This window comes from Ostrea edulis, chromosome 5 (assembly GCF_947568905.1).
Source record: "Ostrea edulis chromosome 5, xbOstEdul1.1, whole genome shotgun sequence".
Taxonomy (NCBI): Eukaryota; Metazoa; Mollusca; class Bivalvia; order Ostreida; family Ostreidae; genus Ostrea; species Ostrea edulis.
The window spans coordinates 53,211,067-53,236,725 of NC_079168.1; the positions used below are offsets into that span (position 1 = coordinate 53,211,067).

General features: G+C 34.5%; 2 protein-coding genes and 2 long non-coding RNA genes across 5 annotated transcripts in view; 2 read left to right on the forward strand and 2 right to left on the reverse strand.

Moving 5' to 3' along the window:
- Positions 1 to 1,759: 1,759 nt before the first annotated feature.
- Positions 1,760 to 24,212, reverse strand: LOC125649707 (protein prenyltransferase alpha subunit repeat-containing protein 1-like). Its single transcript, XM_048877415.2, has 7 exons — positions 24,037 to 24,212; positions 16,333 to 16,502; positions 11,146 to 11,221; positions 10,205 to 10,309; positions 8,309 to 8,615; positions 4,690 to 4,916; positions 1,760 to 4,219 (listed from the first exon to the last, which is right to left on the reverse strand). The coding sequence occupies exons 1-7, from the start codon at positions 24,105 to 24,107 to the stop codon at positions 3,979 to 3,981; spliced, it is 1,197 nt and encodes a 398-aa protein (XP_048733372.1). The 5' UTR covers positions 24,108 to 24,212; the 3' UTR covers positions 1,760 to 3,978.
- LOC130054572 (uncharacterized) lies at positions 17,216 to 20,074 on the forward strand. The gene is made up of 2 exons (XR_008802877.1): positions 17,216 to 17,588; positions 19,678 to 20,074. It is a non-coding gene; the product is annotated as an uncharacterized LOC130054572 (long non-coding RNA).
- LOC125682031 (uncharacterized) lies at positions 19,470 to 21,140 on the reverse strand. Its single transcript, XR_008802878.1, has 2 exons — positions 20,740 to 21,140; positions 19,470 to 20,037 (listed from the first exon to the last, which is right to left on the reverse strand). It is a non-coding gene; the product is annotated as an uncharacterized LOC125682031 (long non-coding RNA).
- LOC125649700 (alpha-(1,6)-fucosyltransferase-like) overlaps positions 24,148 to 25,659 on the forward strand; it is a 33,662-nt gene continuing 32,150 nt past the window's right edge. The window contains exon 1 of one of the 2 annotated variants that reach the window (XM_048877408.2): positions 24,148 to 24,272. The gene's annotated coding sequence lies outside the window, so the exon portion shown is untranslated. The remainder of the gene's footprint in view (positions 24,273 to 25,659) is intronic. The other variant, XM_048877407.2, reaches the window with a different exon arrangement.

A 25,659-nucleotide genomic window follows, 5' to 3' on the forward strand; every position in this document is an offset into this window, starting at 1 on the left:
AAGACAGATCGATCGCATTCTGTGTTACCCATATCCTCTCTTTTTACATCATGAATATTGATAAAAATCGAGGTCAAAGGAATTTAGTGTCGCCTGTAACTAGTATTCAGTAAAACCCTTGTCTTCTTAGTCCTCAACAATAATATATTTCAAAAGTTTTCTCCGGGTGATAACTTCGTAATGTAGAGAAATTAGAATCTCTTACGTTTAAAGGATGCTTATATAATAAGACAAAGATCATTTCACCAAACGTTAAAAATCACTGCCCCAATTCTGCAACTTTTCAATACCATTGCTTATCAAAGATATTGGGTCATATGGCCCAGATAATATTTGTTTAGGCAATAACATTAGAAGTAAATTGACATCGTCCTATTCACAGAGCTTAAAAGATCACTCTGGCATCATAACCGTCCCATTTGAAGTAAACGAGTAGCAAAGGTGACAATAACAAACGATGCAATCAAATTATTGCTTGGCTTCTTTGATGATTGGCGAGGGACGTATTTGTACACAATATCAATATCCAAATTTAATTCACGATAGTGATTTATCGGTGCACGAAGCTATCGAGGTCTGCAGTAGGAATCGGATGTCTGCCTCAAGCCTGTGATATTTCAGATCTCCTTGCTGCAGGAATATTTCTATAAACAATTGAATATTAAATCTAACGTCATCACTACGCCCAACCGATTACAACGGCTATTTTAAACAGCAAGACATCATGTATTTCTTCACTTGCAACTCAAAAGCCATACACGTGAATCTGAGCGGTGGTCGCTTTATATATAATATAGCGGAAATTAATATCCATGGAGTTTTTGTAATAGAAAAAGGTCATTTTTTATTCAGTAATGGTAAAACCATTCCGACATTCCCCAGTCGTGACGATACACTTACTACTGGAATAACCTATTCTCGATTTCAATTAATTTCAACACGTAATTGATGGCCCCTGTGTGCTTTAGACGCAGTACTAAACAGATAAAAGTTTTCACTCCTCGCCGTCTATTCAGGGGAACGGAAATTGCTTTATAATATGTCTGAAAATAATTTTATTAAAGGATTATGTTAATCTACTTCAAGTCCATTTTGTTCTTTTATCCTGTTAGATTTGGATAGTAATTGAGAGATTTATGTTCGGAGATAAAACATTTAATTTTTTATAGTAGTTGGTAACAGGATATATAAACTGGTATGACAATTAGAATGATTTCTTAAATTCAGTATCTCATTGAGGAACATTTTCATGATTCACTGCTAACATCTCACACACTAGATTTATTGTTATAATGAAAGGACATTTACAAACATTTGTATGTACTGTGTTAAGGTACTGGGGGTGAAAATTTTAATCGTCACACACAAGAAGTTTGAACAAGACTATAAAAACAAATAATATTCTAGAATACCCTTAGAATTATTTACATATATACAATTGCTAAATACATGTATACTGAAGAATGGTTCTGTAAATATAAACCGATAGGTCGACGACATTGCCACTTCTCAGTGCTTAAATTAGAAACATATACCCTAAATATGTTAACACTTCATAACGAACTATTTATACCTTGACTCACACTTAAGATACAACAAACTGGAACTGCAATCAAAGAACCATAACTTGTTTTTTTCCCTACAGAAAGTTCCGCAATGCAATTCACAGCTTGGTATTCCCCCTTCAAAGATCCTGACCTTGGAAATCTGTTGCTGGGTGGGGTGGGGTGGGGGATAAAAAAAAACTAACAAACAAAACTTCGTGGCTAAATGTACATTGTTCTTTATTAGCACAATGTCACAACACAACAACATGCGTGCGTTAATATCAGTCTCTTGAAGACTTTGACTCCCAGTTAACAAAGAATTATAAATGAATAAAAGGTTTGATAAGTAAAATGCATATACACATGGAAGAGACATGTTTCGTTGATACAATCTTTTTAAAAAATCTGGTTCTCCTTCATGTCACACACGCTATCACAGAATCACATTCAAATATGCATTTATAAAATGTACTGAAGGAGAATTAAAAAGGTCGAATACCTGCACTTGTTCTTTACAGTGTAGAACACTGAAAATCATACCCATTTATTCTTCTATTGATTATATACTAAATGTAGCTACATAAGAAATCAACCATTAGGCAATTATATCTCATGAGTATTTAGTATTTGAATTACTCATAAAACTTTACTTAGAAACTTTAGAAACTCTACTGTCATATGAAAATGACAACACTGTCATATGAAAATGACAACATGAGAAATGCAATTGACACATTTTATCATCTTTCTCCATTGTTGCCCTATACTGTCAGTCTATGTGGCACATTACCAAACCTCACGATTTTGCCTGAAATTACTTTGATACATACGAGTGCACCATGTTCAAACACTTAAAGGAAGTTACTTTACAGGATACTTCTGATGTTTCATCAGTTTGCTAACATCCACACTGAAAAATCTGAGATTCATTGGATGAGGCCCAAGGGCCCCAATGCTCACCTGCACCACCTTGCTCATACAAAGATCTTATTAGAATAATGATAGCTACTCAACAATTGCCAAGCCCTGCTATTTGACCACAACATGTCTATAATTTAGTTTATGAAATATAATATGTACATTGTATGTACATACAGTAATACTAAATTCTTTACAAATTGAATGCCCACTGCTTGAGAACACTTCCATATTATTAAGTTATCTGTATCCTCTGGCTTCTTGAAATAAAATTCTTGAGAAGAGAATTTTTAAAACATATTTCATACATCACTATAAAAATTTTGCCTTATCTTGACCCCATGGGTCATGATTTGAACCTAAACAATTTGCATTACATGAACGTCCTTGCATATTCATTTGATGAATTCTACCAATGCTCTCTTGAGAAGAAATTTTTTAAATGTTTTCCTACTTGTTCCAATACAAACTTTGAGTATTTTACTATAACCCTATGTAAAACACTGAACCCCCCTCCCCTGGGAATCATTATGTGAGCAAACTTTACTAGGGGGAATTGTGACAAATTGTGTTCTGTGCATGGTTCTGAAAAAGATTTCTAAAGAATTCTTTTAATATGTTAAAACTCTAGTCCTTATTGTTGCCTCAACCTGGCCCAAGGAGCTGGAGTATGAACAAATTTGAATCTATTATACGCAAGGATGATTGCTTATTGATTTGATAAATTGTACTCATTTGGTTCTTAAGAATATTTTTAAAGAATTTTCATATACATTGACTTAATATTCCTATGTAAATCTTTGAACCCCTAATATGTACTCAGGGGTCAAGATGTGAACAAAGTTAAATGATTCATTAGACAAATCATACCCTTATTTTTCTTAAGAAGATTTTTACATAATCATCCTATACATTCCTATATAAAACTTTGAACCCCTACTGAAACTCTGCCCTGGCTTCGAGAGGTCAGGCGTGAACAAACTTGAACTTACACTATATGTCGATGCTTGCATATTAACTAATGCAGTTCTTCAGAAAAAAATACTTTGAATCTCTATTGTGGCCCCACCCCAGCACCAGGGCTTATACATGTAATTTTAAAAAAACCCACTTTAATCTTTATTATGTTAGGAACCGTTCATACAAGTTTGACCTTTTCTGGTTCAGTAGTTCTTGAGAAGATATTTTAAACAACCATCTTATTTTCTCTATTTCTTAATTAATTTCCCTTAAAAATGGCAGCATGACCCTTTACTTGAAGCAATTTGAATGCGCTTTACCCAAGGGTGTGCTATACCAAGATTGGATGAAATTGACTCAGTGGTTCTGGAGAAGTTGAAAATGTAAAATGCTTAAAACAACAACAATGGAGAAATTTTGGTCTGAAAAGCTCACTTTCAGCTTGGGTGAGCTAAAAATCTATCTCATATTTCATACTGAATTAACCTGAATAGGAGTCCAAGACATTAAGTGATGTGCTTGGAAAAGTCAAAATATATAAAAAGCAAAAATATCATCGCCTGCAGTATTTCTGGATCCAGTCCATGTATTTCTGGGCCAACTGTTGATTGTATTTTTCTCGTCCTGTGAGGTCACTATTAGATACTGTGTCCACCTCTTTCATCAGCAATACCTGTCTTTCATTTTCAAACTTTGTTTTCTTCTGTTGGTTTTCTTGGGACTGGTCGCATGGTTTAATGGTTTCCTTAGCAACTTTGTCACATGACTCACATAATGTTTGAAATACATACCTCCTGAAATGTAACAGAATTTGTGTAGAGTTGCCAGAGACAAGTTGCACAAAAAAATAGTTAAGTTTAACTGACAGTTAAATTCAAGTTGATGCTATATAAATCTTCCAAGTTAACTTTCAGTTAAACTTAACTAACCTTTGTGCAACTAGGTCCAGATTATTAACAAAGCACACTGAGAATAGGTTAGCTCTATACTCACTGAAGCCTTAAGCTATTAGTATAATCAAGTGTTCTTTATGTACACAATCTTAAAATTACAATGAACTTCAGTTTACATGGTTTCAGCCAAATGGCCACTGGCTTTCACTTCTCAAGTCATTGTTAGATAAAGGAAACACCCAGTTATCATACCCTATAGTCTTTTTAGGTCTCTACCTGGTTGGGTCCAATTATATCATAATTTCTACAAGCTATCTATTTGTAGAATTTAATGAAGAAACCTAATCAAATTGATCAACTTTAAATATTACCTGTGGTACCAGAGTGCTTCATGTCCAGGATACGATTTAATGAGGTCTGTGACCAGGAACAGTTCTTTTTGTATAACATTCCTGTAATTCAGTAAGTATTGTTCAGACAATTTATCTGCCTGATGGGATAAACACTTCAGCAAGAACTGTCTGTAATGAAATCCGCTGTGATCAGAGACATGCTTCTTTACCCATTCTTCTGTACAATGGAGCTCACCATACACTATCTATAGATAAAAGGAACAGTGCATTATTCACAAAAAAAGTCTCACAATCAAGATGTATTACAGATTCAGAATCGTCTTTTGCTGAAAATTTTTCTCTCTCCTTAACACTTGCATGAACCTGTTGTTGATTGCAACTATGCATTTAACAAGAGGCCCTCAGGCCTTATCGGTCATCTGAGTACTAGTTAAAAGTATCACTAGTCCAATGAAATCTAGAGAAAAAAAATCCTGTTCTGAATATCTAAGTTAAATTCTAATGTTAGCAACCGTATAAAACAAGATGTGTTCTTAAAACTTAAATGCCCTCAAAAGTGCATATACCGATTAGAGGCTTTACATAAAATAATATATGCATTAAATTTAAACAATATGACTAATTTGGACCCATCCCAGAGTCAGATCCTTTTCCACTTTTCCAAAATATGCATTTAGTTATTATATTGTATTAGCAAACTTAAAGAAGTCCTCCAAATAATAAAGACAATAATCACTACAATTATTTTCACTCCACCCTCAAACCAAACCCTTACCCCTCAGGATCATGAAATTTACAATTTTGGTATTAAATGGACTACCTACTCCTTCTAAATATCTATTAAGTTGCAATTCAGTATCAATAGCACTAAAGCAGATATCATCTACATGTTTTGTACATGTACACTATATTTACAAGTTTGGCCCCACCCTGGAGTCAGAACCTCCACCCCAGGGATAATAAAATTTACAATTTTGGTAGAGGCCTTCTTACTCTACATCACTATGCATTTAGTTTTCTTACACATGTGATATTGTAAAGAAATATTTTGAAAACTGTTCTTTCTAAATATTCATTTAGTTTCAATTTAGTATCAATAGCACAAAAGAAGATGCTATTTAAAAGTGTTTTATACATAATCACGATATACCAAGTTTGGTCCCTGCCCCGGCGTAAAAACCCCTACCCCGGGGATCATGAAATTTACAATTTCGGTAGAGGCCTTCCTGATCTACATCACTATGCATTTAGTTTTTCTTACACATGTGTGGTTGTAGAGAAGATTTTTGAAAATTGGTAAATTTTGGGCAGTTTTTGCCCCACCCCTAAGGCCCAAGGGGTGCGGGAGTCCTAAAATTTACAATTTATGTCCCCTTGTCCCAAAGATGCTGCATACCAAAATTGAAAGGAATTGGAATGGTACTCATCAAGAAGTTAAAAATGTTCTATTGTTCACACATTTAATAACTAACCATTTTGGCCCCACCCCGATATCAAAACCTCTACCCCTGGGATCATCAAATTTACAATTTTGGTTAAGGACTACTTGTTGTTCCTAAATATCCATTTACTAGATTCAATTTAGTATCAATAGTACAAAAGAAGATGTTATTTAAGTGTTTTACACATACACACAATATACCATGTTTGGCCCTGCCCTGGTGTCAGAACCTTTACCCTGGGGATCATGAAATTTACAAGTTTGGTAGAGGCCATCCTGCTCTACAAAAACCTAGAATGTAAGATGATTGGTTGTGATGTTCATGCATGTGGTCCTTCTATTTGGAATCAGTCTTATTTCATTTCTCATTGAAATCTTTTGAAATTTATCTTGAATTTATATATCAAGACTGTATGGACTGAATTTTTATTGGATGATATTTTGTCTGAAAGTTGTGATGTATGTATATATTGAAATGCTTTAGTTAGTGGCAATGTTAAAATCACTGCTATCACACATGCATGTGTGCTTCATTTTGTTGATTGGATAATAGTTAAAACATTTATCAATTTCTCATTTTTCAATAAATTGCTTTGGAAATGATATTGTATATATTTACTGAGATGCTTGACAGATTGGCATGATGCAAGTTACTGACCAGGAAGTGCATGCAAGTAAGATGGCTTTTGATTGGATAATGCTCTAACTTGTATAGCTCTCCAATAAATGAAGGAAATAAGGTGAAAATTTTACAGTCTATAATGTTTATTGAATAATTCAAAGAAATTTACTAAAACAAATGACATTACTTTTAAAATTGGAACATCCATAACAATTATAATTAACACTAGTTACTCATGACATAAATTTTGAAGCACTTTTCAACAGGAAACATGACCATTCCAATCAAACAATGTTTTAACAGGAATGTTGAAATTTACTAATAAACATACATCTGTGCAGTTTCGTTATCCAGAATGTGTGTTGATTATAGAGTAACTTCTTGTTGACAGATATTACAGGTAAACCATTTTGTTCAAAAACAATACAATACACACTTGACAACAGTCAAAGGATAAAAAAAATAATAACAAGCATTCTGAGAGTATTGCATAGGAATACGTAGTCCCCTACCGGAGTAAAAAAATTACTGGACCGCAACAATATTTGAAGTTCATTATGAGACTATTGAAGATTGGGAAACCAGGATAGGAATGGTTGGAAATCAACTACTATTCAGGTACAAAGACTAGATCAGGAAAACTTCAAAATTGATCTATAACTTGTTATGGCAAAGCAATCATCATGTTGTATTGAATATCAAATGAATATCTGTAAGCACAAAAAAAAAAGTCTGGAAAACTGATAATTCATGCTATTTTTCTAAGTCCAAGGGCTGTAACTTAGAAAAAAAATCAATGGACCGAGACGAAATTCAAATTTGATCTGTAACTTGTTATGGCAAAGCAATGTACTAAATATCAAATGAATATTTGCAAGCACATAAAAAAAAGTCCGGAAAACTGATAATTCATGCTTTTTTTCTAAGTCCAAGGACCATAACTTAGTGAAAAATCAAGGAACCAAGACAAAATTCGAACTTGATCTGTAACTTGTTACGGCAAAGCAATGTACCAAATATCAAATGAATATCTGCAAGTACATAAAAAAAAGTCCGGAAAACTGATTTGCAGGACTGACGGGCAGACAGACAGACGGATGGAGCGCAATCCTAAAGTCCCCTTCGACTTCGTCGGTACGGGACTAAAAAAGGACATAGTTACCACAATAACAAAAACAAAACAAAAAAATAAAAGATTTCAAATTTTAGTCTTCAGGTCTTTTTTCACTTTGTTAATATTTCAAACATTACTTTAGTTTGCATTAATTCTCGTTTCTTCATTGACCAAATAAACATCTGTGTTTGTTAATTACTATGCCCTCAACTATGACCAAGTCCAATCAATCGTGGTAAAATTGACTTTCCATCTTGACCTATCATTCACCACCGATGAAGTCCCAATCTTCAATAGTTCACGGGTTAAGAACAAGTTAACGTTGTGGAGAGAGATGAACCAAATAAAAATCACCAAACTTCAATCTCAAGAGCATAAAAAAAAACCCAGCCATCACCTCAATGCTGGAATCAGTTATAATTAGTTGTTTTCACTTCATGTATGAACTGTCAGTCCTTACCTGTAATGAACCATTAAAGCAATGTTGCACCACCCAGATTCTGTGACTCCAAGCATTGTAATTACAAGGGTGATTATCTGCAGCATTTTTGCACACATTCAGTTCTTTCCTAATTTGTTCATGATAATCTGGTTGGTGTATAAGGTCAGGGCCATGGTCTAAACCTATCCCATTAAAAGAGGCATCCATGTTTAGGTCGATGGCATCCATATTGACAAAGCTATCACAGGCATTGCTTCCTGAACTTGCATTACTTCCTATACTAGATGCCAAACAGTTGTCTACAAATCGATGAAGTAACCACTTCCTGTACAGAAAAATGCATGAACAAAAATTACAATACGTCTTTACATTACTAGTGTTGTACAACTACACTGTATAATTGATTGTAATTTGGATATGGCACAAGTATATCCTACTCACAATTAAATAAGGGTATGAACATCGATGCTTCACCCCTGCATACTTCATAAAGCACTTTAGTGCTTCATGACAACTATGTCGGCGTGAAGCATTGCAATTCATATCCTCATTCATTCTCAAAAATTGAATTTATTTCCTATATTTATGTAAACTTTCATTTCTGTTGGAATTTCCAGTCGTTAAAATAGATGTACTATATTTATCAAGTTCTGTATTCATATGTAAATGCAGTGCATTCATGAGGAAATATTTACATTCACTGAATCTTTTCTCTTATATTTCTTTTGAAAATGACTTTGCTTTCATCATAGACAATGAATACGTTTGTTGCAAACTAGTTCGATCCGGTTTTTTTAATTACCACTGTCCACGTAATCATTCCCAAATATGGAGTGTAATCAAGATAAAAGGTTGCATTGGTTGTTCCGCAAAGTAACGAAATGGTCAACGATATGATGTTTCAGTACTTAAGTTTACTTTATATTTTCAACCAGGTTATGAAAATTGTTTGCAATACTAGCTACCTTCATCACCAAATAAAACAACAAAGAAAGCATTTTATTGTTTAAATGACTATCGTTACAGTTTGTAAAGATATCAACATCAAAAACATTGGAAATGTAAATATACTGATCCATGATAAAGTCATGAAAATGGATTCAAGAACAGAAATGGCCAGGTTGCTTTAAAATATGTTATAGAGGAGTTGGTTACCATGATTAAAAAATAATAAAGTTCAACTGCATGTCAATTTTTCGAAGAATGTCCGATTACTTCTGAAAAGACACATGCACATCTTCAAAGCTTTCATAACAGCTGTAGAAGGTCTGAAAGATGTCAAATAGATGCTGTAAGAGGAGTTGATTACAAAAATAAGTACTGTCTATTCAAGACATGCTTAAAAAATTACAAAGTTCAACTACACCTAAATATTTCGAAAAATGTCTGATCACTTTCAAAAAGACACATACACATCTTCAATGTGTCCATAACAACTGTAAAAAGTTTGAGGAATGTCAAGTTAAAAGTGTGAAAGGAGTTGATTACACGAAATAGGTACCCTATTACTGGGACGCCTGTCTGCCCGCCATTCACCATTCTATAAGCCAGATGCATGTTGTGCAACCCGGCCAAAAATTGTTCACTTTATCATTGATTTGAAAATAAACTACAATTCATCTCTGAATATTTATCATGTTTATTATTGCTATATAAAATATTTCTTTTACTGTAAACCAAATTTTATTCATGTGTAAGATATTTTCATCAGTTTTACAACTATTGTATTCTTCACTTGCATATATTTATCACTGCAAATCATTGAATTAAAAGGAGAAAGATTCCAAAGTCACAAAACGTAGTTGCTATGGCTGAGTTTCAAACTAGCATTTCACAAATTAATTTAATCACAAATGAGAGTTGGTTTACAATATATTAAATACAGCTTGTAAGTGTATGTGAAATCTGCATTACCTGTGTGAAAATGTTTCTGGGCTTTTTGGGTGTTTCCTTAAAACCAAGGCTCCAAATCTTAGGTCCTCTGTCACAGGTAAGTCTCCGTTGTCTACCAACTCCTTTCTTAAACACACACACAAATCATATGTAATACACACTAGTATAAAATGTATAAAGGTGATTTAACCATTGTTCATATCTCCTGTATTTCATAAGTTTACTACATTTCATAAAGCTATATATGCCGTAATCTTTGGATAAAAAACATGTGTTTGATATCAAGCTATATAAATTATACACTTTATGCAAATTATGCAATTTAACTCAATCGGATTAAAAGATAATCACGCTAATCTCCTAAATTATGTATTCTCCGAGACAGATAGGGAACACCCCCATTTCAAAATATTCATGATCATGTTCCATTGCTCGCAGAATTTTGAAAGTCAACAATTACATGGCGATGTGAAAGCGTGAATGGCCTGCAGACTGTTGGCGGGACACATTCAGCGATAAGAGACAGACAGAAACAGGGTGGAGAGAACAACTTTGAGATGAGCAATGGAGGGGGAGTTAAATTTCATGCTTAACATGAAATCACCATTCAGTACGACTATGTACTGTAAATCTCCCACGGTGTTTCTAATATTTTTCTCTTGCACTTGTGCACATCCACCATAAACATCATTCCTTAATAAATATGCATTAGAAAATCACCATTTTCTCTTTTCATTGCATAGACCAGTACTCCTTTAATACCGTTATATAATTTGTGGAAATTGTCAAATCATATAATTTTTCATGGTTTATCATACTGAAAAAATTTTGGTCTGGCTTTGAACATCAAACAAAATACTGTTTGATACGGCACATATACCTTTATTAAAGTTTTTATGCTTCATAAGTTTACTACATTTCAAAAGTTTACACCTTGACTACAATAATATTGATGATAATACCTAGTGTTCCAAGCCGTAGCACAATCTGCATTCACTAACAAAATAGCTCTAGTTAAACTGCAAAGTTCACTGGGATCTGTCAAATCATAAAATAAGAGACAATTACACAGCCAATAATAACACAGAAGAGAGAGAGAGAGAGAGAGAGAGAGAGAGAGAGAGAGAGAAAGAGAGAGAGAGAGAGAGAGAGAGAGAGAGAGAGAGCATTCATTTTTTTATGATTAGCATTGTCATATACTGTAGATACATTCTTGAGTACTTTCCATGTATTTCATTGTGTATAGCAATTAGTATAACTAGGTAGACCCTGGCCACTCCCGGTAATTAACATGTGTCTTGAGTAGGTCACTTTTCCAGTGTCCATATGGTCATGAAATGCGTCTTTTAAGAACGCTTTCTGGAGAGATACCCTAACTGCTTTCAAATTGTTCAAGATAAAATAAAGATTCATTCCTGGTATGACTTCGTAAGCAGCCAATATGGAAAAGTAGCAAAATCAAAATTGGAAATAAAAGTTTCTTTTCTTGTATAAAAAGTGGATTTACTTGATAAAAATGGGTCCAGTGATTTTTCAACATTTTTCAAAAGGGTCCTGTGGCTTTTGAATTGGGAAAAATCGTCAACATTTTAATCAAATTGGAAAAACCTAGTCATTATTGTAAACATGCTAAATATATCATATCAAACAAGAAACACAAATTGATGTCATTCTTCTTTTATTTTACATATCTAACTTTCTTTTCTTTAAGCTCTTAAAATATATATATTTGTATGTAAAACTTTGATCCCCCCTTGTGGCCCCATCCTACCACCGGGGGCCATAATTTGAACAAACTTGAATCTGCAATATGTCAGGAAGCTTTCAGGTAAATTTCAGCTCTTCTGACCCAGTGGTTCTTGAGAAGAAGATTTTTAAATGACCCCACCCTATTTTTGCATTTTTGTGATTATCTCCCCTTTGAAAGGGACATGGCCCTTCATTTGAACAAACTTGAAAGCCCTTCACCCAAGGATGCTTTTGGCCATGTTTGGTTGAAATTGGCCCAGTGGTTCATGAGAAGAAGATGACAAGAGGCCCAAGGGCCTAGAATCGCTCTTCTGATAAATTGTACAACCCCACCATTTCTATTCTTAGCCTCTTACTATTCTAAATCTTTAGTTAAATCCTAAGAATTAAAAAAAAAGTAGGTCAATGTGACCTACTTTTTGGTTTACACATTTTGAGAACCCAAGAAATATCAACTGACAAAGTCTGATGATTTTAAGCCAATTAGTATCTGAATATTGAAATATAGCTGTCAAATTCCAATCGTAGGTCATGGTGACCTACTTTTTGGTCAGCGAACTCCAAACATGCAAGACCCATCAACTGACAAAGTTTTGATGACTGTAGGTCAAATAGTATCTGAAATATATAAATATAGCCATCAAATTCCAAATGTAGGTCAAGGTGACCTACTTTTTCATCAACAGCCTTCAAACATGCAAGACCCAACAACTGACAAAGTTTGATGACTGTAGGTCAAATAGTATCTGAATTATATAAATATAGCCGTCCAATTCCAAAAGTAGGTCAAGGTGACCTACTTTTTGGTCGACACCCTTTGAACATGCAAGACGCATCAACTGACAAAGTTTGATGACTGTAGGTCAAATAGTATCTGAAATATATAAATATAGCCGTCCAATTCCAAAAGTAGGTCAAGTTGACCTACTCTTTGGTCGAAACCCTTCGAACATGCAAAACCCAACAACTGACAAAGTTTGATGACTGTAAGTCAAATAGTATCTGAAATATATAAATATAACCGTCAAACTCCAAAAGTAGGTCAAGGTGACCTACTTTTTGGTCGACACACTCCGTAGACTCAAGATGCATCAACTGTCAAAGTTTGATGATTGTAGGTCAATTAGTGACTGAAATATATAAATATAACTGTCAAATGCCAAAAGTAAGTCACAGTGACCTACTTTTTGGTCTATACACTCCAAAGACTCAAGATGCATCAACTGACAAAGTTTGATGATTGTAGGTCAAATAGTGTCTGAAATATAGTAATTTAGCTGTCAAATACCAAAAGTAGGTCACGGTGACCTACTTTCTGGTCGACACAAACCGAAGACTGAAGACGCATCAACTGACAAAGTTTGATGATCTTATGTTTTACAGTGCCCAAAATATGCATCTAAAATTGAAAATGTGAAATTTGAATATCTGCAAAATTAAAAAAAATAGGTCACTGTGACCTACTTTTTTATAAATATGTTTCAAGGCCTCAAGATGCATCAACTTACAAGATTTGATGATTCTAAACCTCTCGGTATTTGAAATAACAACTTAAAATATATCTATAAATGATAAGCCATAAAATTCAGAAAGTAGGTCACGGTGACCTATTTTTCAGTTGACGCATTTCAAGGTCCCATGATCCACCAACTGACAAGTTTTGATGATCATAGGCTTCAAAGTGTCCAAGATATGCATCAAAATTAATTTTAAAATAAATACCTGCAAAATTCAAAAAGTAGGTCACCATGACCTACTTTTGAGACAACTTGACACAAGGTCCTAAGATGCATCAACTGTCAAAATTTGATGATCCTAGTCCTTATAATGACTAAAATATCAAAGATTTAATGAAATATAAATTTAGGTCAACTTTGAAGTGACCTTGAGACCACGCCCTTTGCCCCAGGGTAATGCCTTGAACAATTTTTAATCTACAACATATCCTCATCGTTATGTGTAAGTTTGGTGATAATCTGCCCAGTGGTTCTTGAGAAGAAGATTTTTTAGCAACCTCTACTTTTGTTTGTATTTTCCTGATTATCTCCCCTTGTTAAAGGGTCACATCCCTCTATTTAGTATGTATGAAAGCCCTTGGGCCAATGATACCCTGTAACAAATTTGAAAAAAATTGGCCAAGGGGTTCTTGAGTTAAAGCCCTTTTTCTAAAAAGTTTACGCACACCGCACAAATGGCCATAGCATTAGCTCTTTGAGCCTTCGGCTCAGAAGAGCTAAAAATGTGAAAAGTTTACAGACAGACGGACAGACAGACGGACGCTGGACAAAATGTGATCAGAAAAGCTCACTTGAGCCTTCGGCTCAGGTGAGCTAAAAAAAATGGGTAATTTTTGGGAAGGGAAAGGGCCAATATTCGAACCTAAAATGGGTTTTAAAAAATCACGGGTCATTTTCTTCTTTAGAGAATTTAAAGAAAACTATAAGATTAAAACAATTAAAGTAAAACAAATTTCCACTCCAAAATTCTATTAAGGTGGTTCACTACATCTTGAAAGAGTTTCTCAAATCCTCATAAAGTGATTTAAATATGAAAGATATGATGATATATATGATAAAGTACATATCTCAAAAAGGCAGAAAATATGCAATTTTGGATAAAAACATGATTTTCAAAAACATATTTCAATAAATATGAACAAAAGACTGTCGGATTTGAACTTGGGATCTACAGATCACTAATCTGATACTTTATCCACTGCAATACAATGATGGACAAACAAATTGATCACCAGCTTGTGATGTAGTGTCATAAAAAGTGTAAGTCTTGGTGTAATGAGCTACCTTAAAACAAGTTGAAAAATTCAAACGGAAACCAACAATCCCAAACTAATTGTGCCTTTTAATATCAAAAAATTCTGTAGATCTACAAATAAAACATTAGACTTACTCAAGTCTCTATGTTATTTTTCTTCTTTCATGCATCTGCTCTCTTTCATGCCTCTTTACATCTTTATAATGTCACATGTTTTAGAACAATTGAACTATCACAGAGAGTAGTCAGCAAACAATTTTTAAAACAAATACACAAGGAGACTTCCAAGCAAGTCTTATCAAAAAATTAATTTCATTTTTGAAAATACACAAGATTAGAATTGCGACCCTTCACGCTGGAATACTTCATGAAGCACTGAATGGATGGACGGATGTATGCCAGACATTACTCTACCATAGTATGTCATCCCTTCTAAAGATGGATGGCATATAAACATGGAGGACTTCAAAGTGCAATGGTCTGTGACAAACCCTGATGGTGTGACACACCAAAGAGTGATGGTCCACATTCACGTGCCAAAGTGCAATGGTGTGACATGACAAAGTGCGATGGTGTGAGATGAATGCACTAAAGTGCAATGGTGTGACATGCTAAAGTCTGATGGTAGACATTAATGTGCCAAAGTGCGATGATGCAACATGCCAAAGTGCGATGGTGTGAGATGAATGCACTAAAGTGCAATGGTGTGACATGCTAAAGTTTGATGGTAGACATTAATGTGCCAAAGTGCAATGGTGTGACATGCCAAAGTCTGTTGGTTTGCAAAAGTGAATGGACAGTGTTTTGGTACAGACTGTACCACCCGTGGTTGTTTCACCAAAATATCAATTCATGCACAAAAAATAGTTTATTACCATTTAGTTGTCGTGTTATTAAACACAAACTTTTTAAATGCGAAATCGCATGGAATGTCTTGCACTATAGCAAATGCCCCCCCTCCCAGCAATTCATTACATGTACATCACAAGTAATAAATGATCATGAATCAAAGCATGCTCGGACTATTAGATATTTCAACAACAAATTTTCTTTGCAGTTCTCACAATCCTCAACAGTATAAATCTTGCCCTTGCTATCGTCCATGTCAATCTTAATTGCCAGTGCCTTCCTAAAATATCCTGATGACGTTGGCGCCAGTAGAAAGAACCTTCGTTGGGGCAAACTTAAGTTGCATTTCATTGGTTTGATTTTGAAAGATGTTGCGAATAAAGTCACAATAACATGACATCACAAACCCCCGCACCATCGGACTTTGGCATGTCAGACCATCACACTTTGGCATCCATAACGTTAACAAACCACCACACTTTGGAGCGACCATCGCACTTCAGAGTCTTATAAATATAATGCATGACATCAAATACGATGTCCATTTCTCCCTAACTATTATGACATGATCACACTGTAGATAACGTAAGGGAACATCGAAGTTCACATCCAGTTATGAGTAATCTGATATGCTTGCTTCAATGGGAGCACTGTCAGCATAACATTATTTGAAAATAAAAATTGAAATGCCAATATTTTTTTTTATACTTTCAACCCAAGAGACATTCAGTTTAGTTCTACTTCTTTAACTAAGAACCAAAGAAAAAGAAAACTTATACCCAAAAACTTTGTTTGAGGCGAGTTTTTCCTCCATGACACAAGTCTGTGATAAGCATACTGAAATAGAATCTTGACGCTCCATGACTCAATTCCCAACTTATGCTCCTGTAAAATGAGAGGGCTTCTGTTGTGTTTGGGTTCTTGAACTGGTAGGAAGTCATATTCATCACTGAAAAATCCAAACAAAACTATTTTACTAAGAAATAAAAGTCTTACAAATGCATTTGTTGAATTGTCAGCAAACTATTGTAGCTAGTACATTATCAATGCTCTTAATTTCAACAGTCCCCAATAAATTGTGTTAATTCTTCAAATGAATGTCACACAATCTGGCTTTATTAAGTCCAGCTCCCTGGTAGTCCCAGATGATCTGGCCATCACCTTTGCCAGTCTGTTTCTATTTTTTTCTCATTATACATCATCATATATCTGTAGAATCACTTAAGTTCATGGGGACCAATTTTCATAGAATGTCAAGGTTTTACATTTCATTTGAGTTGTACTTTTGTGGATATGGTTTCTGTACTTTTTGAAGTTTGTGGGATAGGGGTACCCACAAAACTTAAACCCCAATGAAAGCTAAGGATTCCACAGTATTTTAAACTAGAACAAGAGATGTTTGTAAAACACATATGCCCCCCATGGTGCAAAATTGAAAAGGGTTATACACACACATCATTTAATTGATAGTAGTATCATCAGTTCAAAATATTGAGCAGACAGTATCTTCATATGTCAAGAGTGAATTGACCATGTGACCTAAAAATCAATAGGGGTCATCTACTCCTTATGCTGTTACCAGTGTACCAAGTTTGGTGTCAATCAAGCAAATAGTTCTTAAAATATAGGAGACAATATATTACTATGTCCAGTTCAACAATAGCCGTGTTTCGAGTTACTCCGGAACACAGTGTTTATTCTGTGTTTAGTCACGCCGCGTCAAAAATGTTCCACAGGGTTACTTCCGGTTTATCGCTGTTTACCAACAGTCGACACTTCGTGTATTAGGCCTAGGGTTAATTTTGTCGATCATCATGAAATTGAAATACACATTTAATAGTTTGGGGTGTATGCGGTACATATTTGTTTATGAGCGTTTGATAAGCTACTATTGATCTACGAAATACAACGAAAGACTTCGTCAAGAACAGAAGAAGACGATGCATGTCGTGTAACTCACACAAGGCCCAGCTGTCTAGTAACCGGAGGGGTAAAGGAAAAGAACGTATTAGACTCACTGAAACCTGTCAAACAGGTAAAATGAAAATTATGACGACATTTTATATATATACAAAACACAATGTGCACTGCTTCATAAAGCAGGCATTAGGTCCACTCGGGTCCAGTACAGTCTAGGGCCTATGTGAAATAGAATTTACGTTACCAAATCAGGGCCAAAATGGGCATAAACATGTAACATATATAACCAGGTCCATTCCAAAGACTATTTCTACCTACGTAGCTATTAATAGCTACCTAAGTATTTAAAGCTACTTAAAGTAGCTACTTTTACATGTTTTTAAAGATATAAATAAATAATAATTAAGACACATCTTTTAAACAGGTCAGTCGTTTTATGTATCATGTTGTGCATGTGCATGACAAAATTCGGAGTGTAAATTTATATACTTTACGAGGGTGGAAAATGTAGAGGAAATTGCGTGAAAAATCGACTCAAAAACTTTTAATGTAAGAGTGCATGAATGTTAACTTTAAAATTAATAAAGATTTGTAAAACATTCTAGACTTCTTATCATGTATCTTTGATCCTAAGTTCCTAGAGAATGGAAGTGGGTGCAGTTATTGATGCAAATTTGAAAGTAATCATTTTTTGTCCAATATTTTTGTGGTATTCAATGTCAGTATAAGTGAATCAAGAAATTTGGTACACACCATGTTGCGCCATTCCTGCGTTTGGCCACGAAATGCAAGTAAAGGAAAACGTAGGTAAAAATAGCTACCTGGAGTAGGTTTAAATACCTAGGTAGCTATAAGTAGCTACATAGGTAGAAATAGTCTTTGGACTGGACCTGATAATTATTGATATAAAATTTAGATAATGACAATACACAGTGAAAAGTAATAGATTAGCTATAATATTATAGGTATTTGAAATGGCTTTATTATTTAAAGCTAGTTTAGATTGAATTAGGCTGGGTTTCTAAGTGCAATGATATAGCCATATGTGGGCGAGGATAAAATTATCTACTTGGGTATAGTCAATATGCTGTCTAATTTGAAAATAATTATTTATCAACTAATACTTGTGTTACAGATTAAGTCTTTGGAGTTCGACTTTTAATGATATACTCATGTAATTGGAAGAATTTTTAGTATGACTATTTATTGTTGTAGTCATTTTATTGACTTTTCACAATCCAGTAGGTATTTGTGATTACTGCTCATATTTATATCACTGAACAAAATATATATCTGATCATGATTAAGGTAATATTATTCCTTTCAGCAACATAATTTCAATTATGTGCTCATAGACTGGTCCAGCACAATCTCTAGTATACTTAGCTATATAAATATGCTAATCAAGCTATATAGCTTTGTAAAGCTAATTGAAATTGCTTGATATAACTATTTCAAATCTTCTATCAAATATATTTTTAAAGCATAAAAATTGAATTTCTAAGTGAAAATATTTCATCCTTGTACTTGAAACAACACACTGTAAACAAAAAAAGCTTCTTAAACTATGTACCTTTGGAAGAATTTTGATTCAAAATTGTCAAATGTTTAGGATTATTAAGTTGTTACAGATTCCACATTGTAAAGTCATCATATACTTATCAAAGCTTCGACACACACAAGGTAGTGGACAGTTATCAATACAAAAGAAATTCTCTTTTCATGAAAATTCTTAAAATGACATATGATCTATACCTAAAATAGTGTTGTGGTTAGTTCAAAGTACATGTATATTGTTATGTGTCATTGCACTTAAGAAATTTAATCGAAACTAGCTTAATGAAGCTGTTTGAAATAGCTTTATAAAACTATATAGCTAAATATAGAGATTGTGCTGGGCCTGATAGATATAGCAATGCAGAGGAAATCCGTCATATGCATCAAAAGTTTGAAAAAGGTGAATTGACTTAAATATAAATAAAATCATGAAAACTCATACATTCACAGTTTTAATATGAATTACTTCATGTATTTAAAAATAAGTTTTAAAAAATATACATGTATGTACAGTGAACAGTATTTTTAACAAATACATGAATTATAATTTCAGCATTATTTTTTTTTTTTTTTTTTTTTTTACATCTTTGCTTCTCAAATTGACAAAAGTCTATTATCAATATTGTGGCATCCCTCCTCTTTTTCAGGTATATGGGAACAGGATCATTTTCCATGCCTTTCACTTGAGGTCTTCAGTTTCATCATTAATCATCTGAATGTCGGTATGCCAAACTCTCATGATGTCATGCCATTACTGGATATTCCTTAACAGTGGTTTATTTAAGCCACACTACCTATAACATTGCCAAAATATTAGACTGAAAATTTTCAAATACACAAGATTTGAAGCAGCAAAAGAAAAGAATTACATATGTATAACACACAAAAAAGAAGAAATTAATTCTCACCTGGCTGATATGAACTTTTTACTCCTTTTTAGCTCCCTTTCACTGCATACCAGCCAATAACTAGCAGTCATTATATGCAGATCAGCCATTGTTATCAACCTGTGTATATATATGTTGAATGAAATATGAATGAAAATTGTTGTTCTTTGTTATTCTTTTTAAAATATATATATACTCAATAGTATATTTCCTTACACAGTACTGAATCAAAGGGGTAGGAGAGCAAATACATAATATATAACCTGGCTCATGTTCAGCTGGTTCCATTCTTGTATATAAGTGGTTTGAGTGGAAATGTACATATCTGATGTACATGTACATGCAAAGTACCTTGATTGCACAGGCAATATGCATCACTTGTGTTCGAATTTACTATTAAAGAGTACCCCAAGCGATGCATATTGCCTGTGCTTGATTGGTATTAAAAGTTGGAGAAAAGATCAATGTTCTTTGATATAATTCAAAATTTTGCAGTGAATGAACCATCGGTATGGAGCTTGAATAAATGATCATGCAAATCCTAGTATAGATCCGTAGGGATATATTATCTGGTGTTCTCATATTTTATTTAATTGGCAGATATATATACCCCCCCCCCTCTCATCCCTTGTGAAATTGCTTCGTAATTTTTATGAGCCTGAACCATAAGTTCATAATTGAAATTCTCTATTTAATGTCACATGAACACCGTTGTAAAATACATACACTGCTCAGATGTAGATGAGGGTACAAGTATACCTATTCTTAAGATTTACAAGATTTTGCACAGTCTATATTATATTTTTAAGAGTCAGTACAAACCTCTTGGTTTTCCTAAAAGTTAATATAAGGAAACTGGCTAGAACAATGATGTTTCTTTGTTGGTTCAGCTTTCACGGAATGTAATATTCGCACTCAATTTCGGCTGCTCGTGGTTTTCTACACAAATGACGCCACCGTTTCCTCTGCGTGAACGCTTTTCCCGGGTTTGGGAAAAGGCAAACTTTGACATCTTCCCAAGTAAATATATATCCCTTGCTATCCTTTATCTGATTTGCGACAGTTTGTGCCGCAAAATCTATATTTTGTCAAAAACAATTTTGTTACCAGTGTAAACAAAATTAACCGGAAGTACCCCTGTGGAACATTTTGCTCATATCACGTGACCGGCGTGGCTAAATACGAAAAATCCCGGGTGTTCCGGAGGAACTCGAAACACGGCTATTGACTTTTGACCTCAAAATCAATATGGGTCATCTTCTCCTGAAGATGTACCAGTGTACCAAGTTTGATGTCTGTCATGCAAAAGGGTTATTAAAATATTGAGTGGACAAAATATTACTATGTCCAGTTTGACCCTTGACCATGTGACCTCAAAATCAATAGGAGTCATCTTCTCCTGAATATACACTACTGTACTAAGTTTGATGTCTGTCAAGCAAAGGGTTCTCAAGATATTGAACGAACAGTATATTCCAATGTCCAGTTTGACCCTTGACCTTTGACCACGTGACCTCAAAATCAAAAGGGATCATTTTCTCCTGAAGATGTACCAGTGTACCAAGTTTGATGTCTGTCAAGCAAAGGCTTCTCAAGACATTGAGCGGACAGTATATTCCAATGTCCAGTTTGACCCTTGACCTCAAAATCAATAGGGGTCATCTACTCCATAGGATGTACCAGTGTGCAAAATTTGATGTTTTTCAAGCAAAGGGTTCTCAAGATATTGAGCGGACATTATATACCTATGTCCAGACTAGAATGACCCTTGACCATTTGACCTGAAAAACAATAGGGGTCTTCTTCTACTCATAACCAACCTACCTATGAAATATCATTATCATCAAGTGAATGGTTCTCAAGATATTGAGCGGACAACATGTGGTCTACCGACTGACAGGTGCAAACCAATATGCCCCTCTTCTTTGAAGGGGGGGGGGGGGGGGGGGGGGGGGGGCATAAATACATGTACATGAGAGCCACTACAATATTCAAACACTAAAGGATTATTATTATTATTTTTTACATAATATGCAGCAAAATTGAATAACTGGGTGTAAACACGAGTTAAGAAAATTTGTCTGCACACTGTTGCATCATATCTGCTAATATTTACAATAAATTTGGAAGATATCTCATTCCCAAGAACTTGCTGTGCTGCCTGTCAATCAATAAGTCATCTTGTATGTAACTGGTTGAATTAGCCTTGTTACGTCAAATTTATTGATAAGTGACAAAACCATGCTCAGCCAAACACAAAAAGAAAAAAAGTCCAGCTTGAAAATTGCAGATATTTTTTTTTCAATTTATATATATTGTCAATAAAATCTTTAGGGTTGGCAGCAAAAAAGTAGGTAGGGTAGGGAAACTGGAAACACATATATATTTTATTTTGGCCTTATTCAGCATAAAACACACACCAAATTTTTTTCATAGCAGAATCATATTGGAATGTACAAATTATACACATCCTGCAATCATCCTTTTTACTGACTCAATAAAGATTTCTCAATAGCCAAAAGTCTCAATATTGCCTCCTCTGTTCCATATTAGTGTGGCATGCTCATGTTTTTCAAAGTTTGCATTATAAAGTCAGGGATGCATTTGCCAAGATGATGCTTCAATGTTACTTTTCTAATGTAAAATTAACAATTTTGGTGCTTGAATTGATATTGTGTTGCAGGATAAACAATCAAAAACAGAATATAGATATCCATCATCATCAAAGGCTAGATTCTAACTTGCCTAAATGATCAAGTGGTCTAGCAATTGGTCAGGAGTTTGGTTTTGCATCTTGCGAGTTCAACCCTGAGCTGAGGCAGAAGTGGTTATCCATATGTACCCACTAGCCCAGGGTTGAAATTCATGACCTGAAATCTGAAATTTGTAATCGGTGCATCGAATCGAAAGGTATGAATTGTGGTCCACTGCACAGCCCTAATATTGTGAAAAGTATGGGAAAAGAATGACATCTTACAAAAACTTTAAACATTATATTATGACGTTACAATTAACCAATTAACGTATCAATGTTACCTTTGTAAAACATTTGAACATGAAATGAAAGCGCTTATATTATATATGATACATAGAGACTCCCAATATATGAATATCCACTTCTAATCCAGCCTGGGGTTGAACTCATGACATGTAACCTAATCTCCAAGCAACACTTTACTTATGCATTATATCATTTGAACACCTAGGTAGGTTGGTAAACCTTGCTTTCAATGAAGATAGAATTCTGGCCACATAAATGTATGCTACATCAGGGCTTGAAACTAAGCTTTTTATGTCACCAGTCCATCCAAACTGATGGGGTATAATTTCAACCAGTCCGCAGAAAAATTTACCAGTCCACCAGCGTTTTCCAGAAAAAATTAAGCAAATTTCGTTAATGTTATGAAGATGAAGTAATAGAATTTAACTCAATATGCCTCAGACAATATTGCAACACTTATGTGAGATTCATATCTGCTAATCGGGTTTGCCTGATGTCTAAAGAGGAATGCCAAATGCGTGTTTAAGATTCATAAGTATATTTTCCTGAATGACGTTTTAAAAAATTGACCAGTCCCATTGGACTGACTAAAACAAATGCCAGTCAGTCCTCCAGACTTTTAATCAGTCACAGACTGACGGGCATATGTTAATTTCGCGCCCTGTACATGGTCATTAAGAAAGGAAAAGAGATACAGTTATTCAATATGAATTTTAAAGTTGTCCATGAGACTGCTTGACAATGGCAATCCGTTGGCCAAAAAGTGGGGGCTAGTTGGCCACGGCCGGGGTGAGTTGTTCTGCATTCATCTGAATTGCAATGCAGCATGCAGGTGATTCTTCTTACTAAATCATGATTTACAAATACATTTGTGAGTGACTGATTAATTCTATGTTCCGCCTGATATTTCTATTAAGTTGTATCTTTTCTCATATACAGAGTTATATAAATCCACAAAAGGTACCCTCTCAAAGCATAGATCAGCTGTTTTGTGTATGCATACACTGATGTAAACACCTAAATATCTAGTTCATCTGAAATAAACAAACGGAAAATTGTGCTACATTTACAGTGCATTCAATGTAATTTTATCAAAAATACAAAAAGGGGAGTCTTACATCTCTGGATCTCGTCTAAATGCGCTATTTAAATCTGACAGAAGTCTACATCCTCTGCTATCGCTCGCCATTTTATTTGTTTTGATCACGTGGGAATTCTATACGTGTGACGTTGGGTTTCGTCTTAGTTATTTGTGAGTTTGACTTAGCACTCACAATTTGAACTACTATTCATGCTTTAAAGTAACCCTGAGTTACACGATTGGAAATCTGCAGTGTTCTATTATTCTGAGTTAGTGAGTAATGAGTATTTCAAGTAATGTTTATTCTCTTTAAAGATATTTATATGTTAATTACAGGATGCTAAAGACAAAGATTTAATCAAGGATTTTCCTTCAATCCTTTTCATTCCGTATGCATGTACAGTTAATGGGGAACGTTAGGCCTAAATGGGCCTTAATAACCACACCGGTTTTTCATCTGTGTCAGGCAAAAATATCACGATATAATTACTGACCCAGTCACACGAAACTGAAATGTACACTTTAGTTTACACTATAATTTACATCGATGATTCACTTTAAATTTTCTCCCTGTATAATATTGAATATATTTAAACAGTTCATGAAATAATTATACAAGTCACATCATAGAACATCATGCCACATTAGGTGTCAGACTACAGTAGTTCAATGGTCCATCATCAGCAACTCCAGAAAATGAGGAGCTACCCAACATCAGCAAATAAAGAAGTCATGCATAAATCTATGTAGACTGACAGAGCTCGAAATTAGCGAGAAATACTCGCGAAATGCGAATACATTTGAAAAATAGTGAGTAAAAATAGTGGACGCTCGAAAATCTTAGCGATTGGTGATTTACAAACCATGATCGTATTGTATCCGTTTTATACGGTGATGCGCTATTCGCTTTTCTTAAACTTGCACTCTGAATCATAAAAATGCTTACATGAACGACCAATTTCAACAACCGTTTCTATCCGGATTTTTCTTTTATGAATTTTTAAGAAACTCGGAGTCAAACAAATGCTTTACAGGTCGGACATCGCGCATCGCATTATGATGAAAAATATAGACATGTGCCACGAGTCCTGTTCACCAATAGGGGTGATTAAATTGAATTCAAGTATGAGGTTTTTGTTATTCATTTATCTAAAAAAAAAAAAAAAAAAAATATCGGAGTCTATGTTTTACCAAGTCTTCCGGTAGTTATTTTTATCAGAATCATGAGAATGTCCTATCTAAATTAATTTATTGTCAAATTGAGATCGGGTTGTAGTGATGACACGAGTGCATTGCTCACCACGAAGACGATTCTCAAAAAAGTTCATGGGGCTCGTGATCGTGCTGCTTATTAAACCATGAGTCTGGGATTCGCTTTGAAAAATCAGGTTGTGGATTAGAGGTGCGATAATCAACAGACCAAAACATTGCACCATATGACTTACGTAACTTAGTGTCTTCTCCAAACGGTGCCTGTTGACCCACTAGGCTCAGTAATGATGGGGGAAAATCATTGATTTAAAAAAAAACACAAAAAGAGCACTGCTTCATCATTTTCATTTTAGCTTGTAGGTTTTCATTTTAGCCTGTGGATTTTTTACCCACAGGCTAAAATTAGCCTGTGGTGGAAAAAGATAATTTCGACCCCTGACTGACAAAT

Excerpts from the sequence above, each read along its gene's own strand:
- LOC125649707 (XM_048877415.2), bottom strand. The coding sequence starts at position 24,107 with ATGGCGAGCGATAGCAGAGGATGTAGACTTCTGTCAGATTTAAATAGC. Across the intron at positions 11,222-16,332 it reads GCCTCAAACAAAGTTTTTGG|ATCCCAGTGAACTTTGCAGT; the intron begins GTATAAGTTTTC and ends ATGATTTGACAG. Across the intron at positions 10,310-11,145 it reads GCTACGGCTTGGAACACTAG|AAAGGAGTTGGTAGACAACG; the intron begins GTATTATCATCA and ends TGTGTGTTTAAG.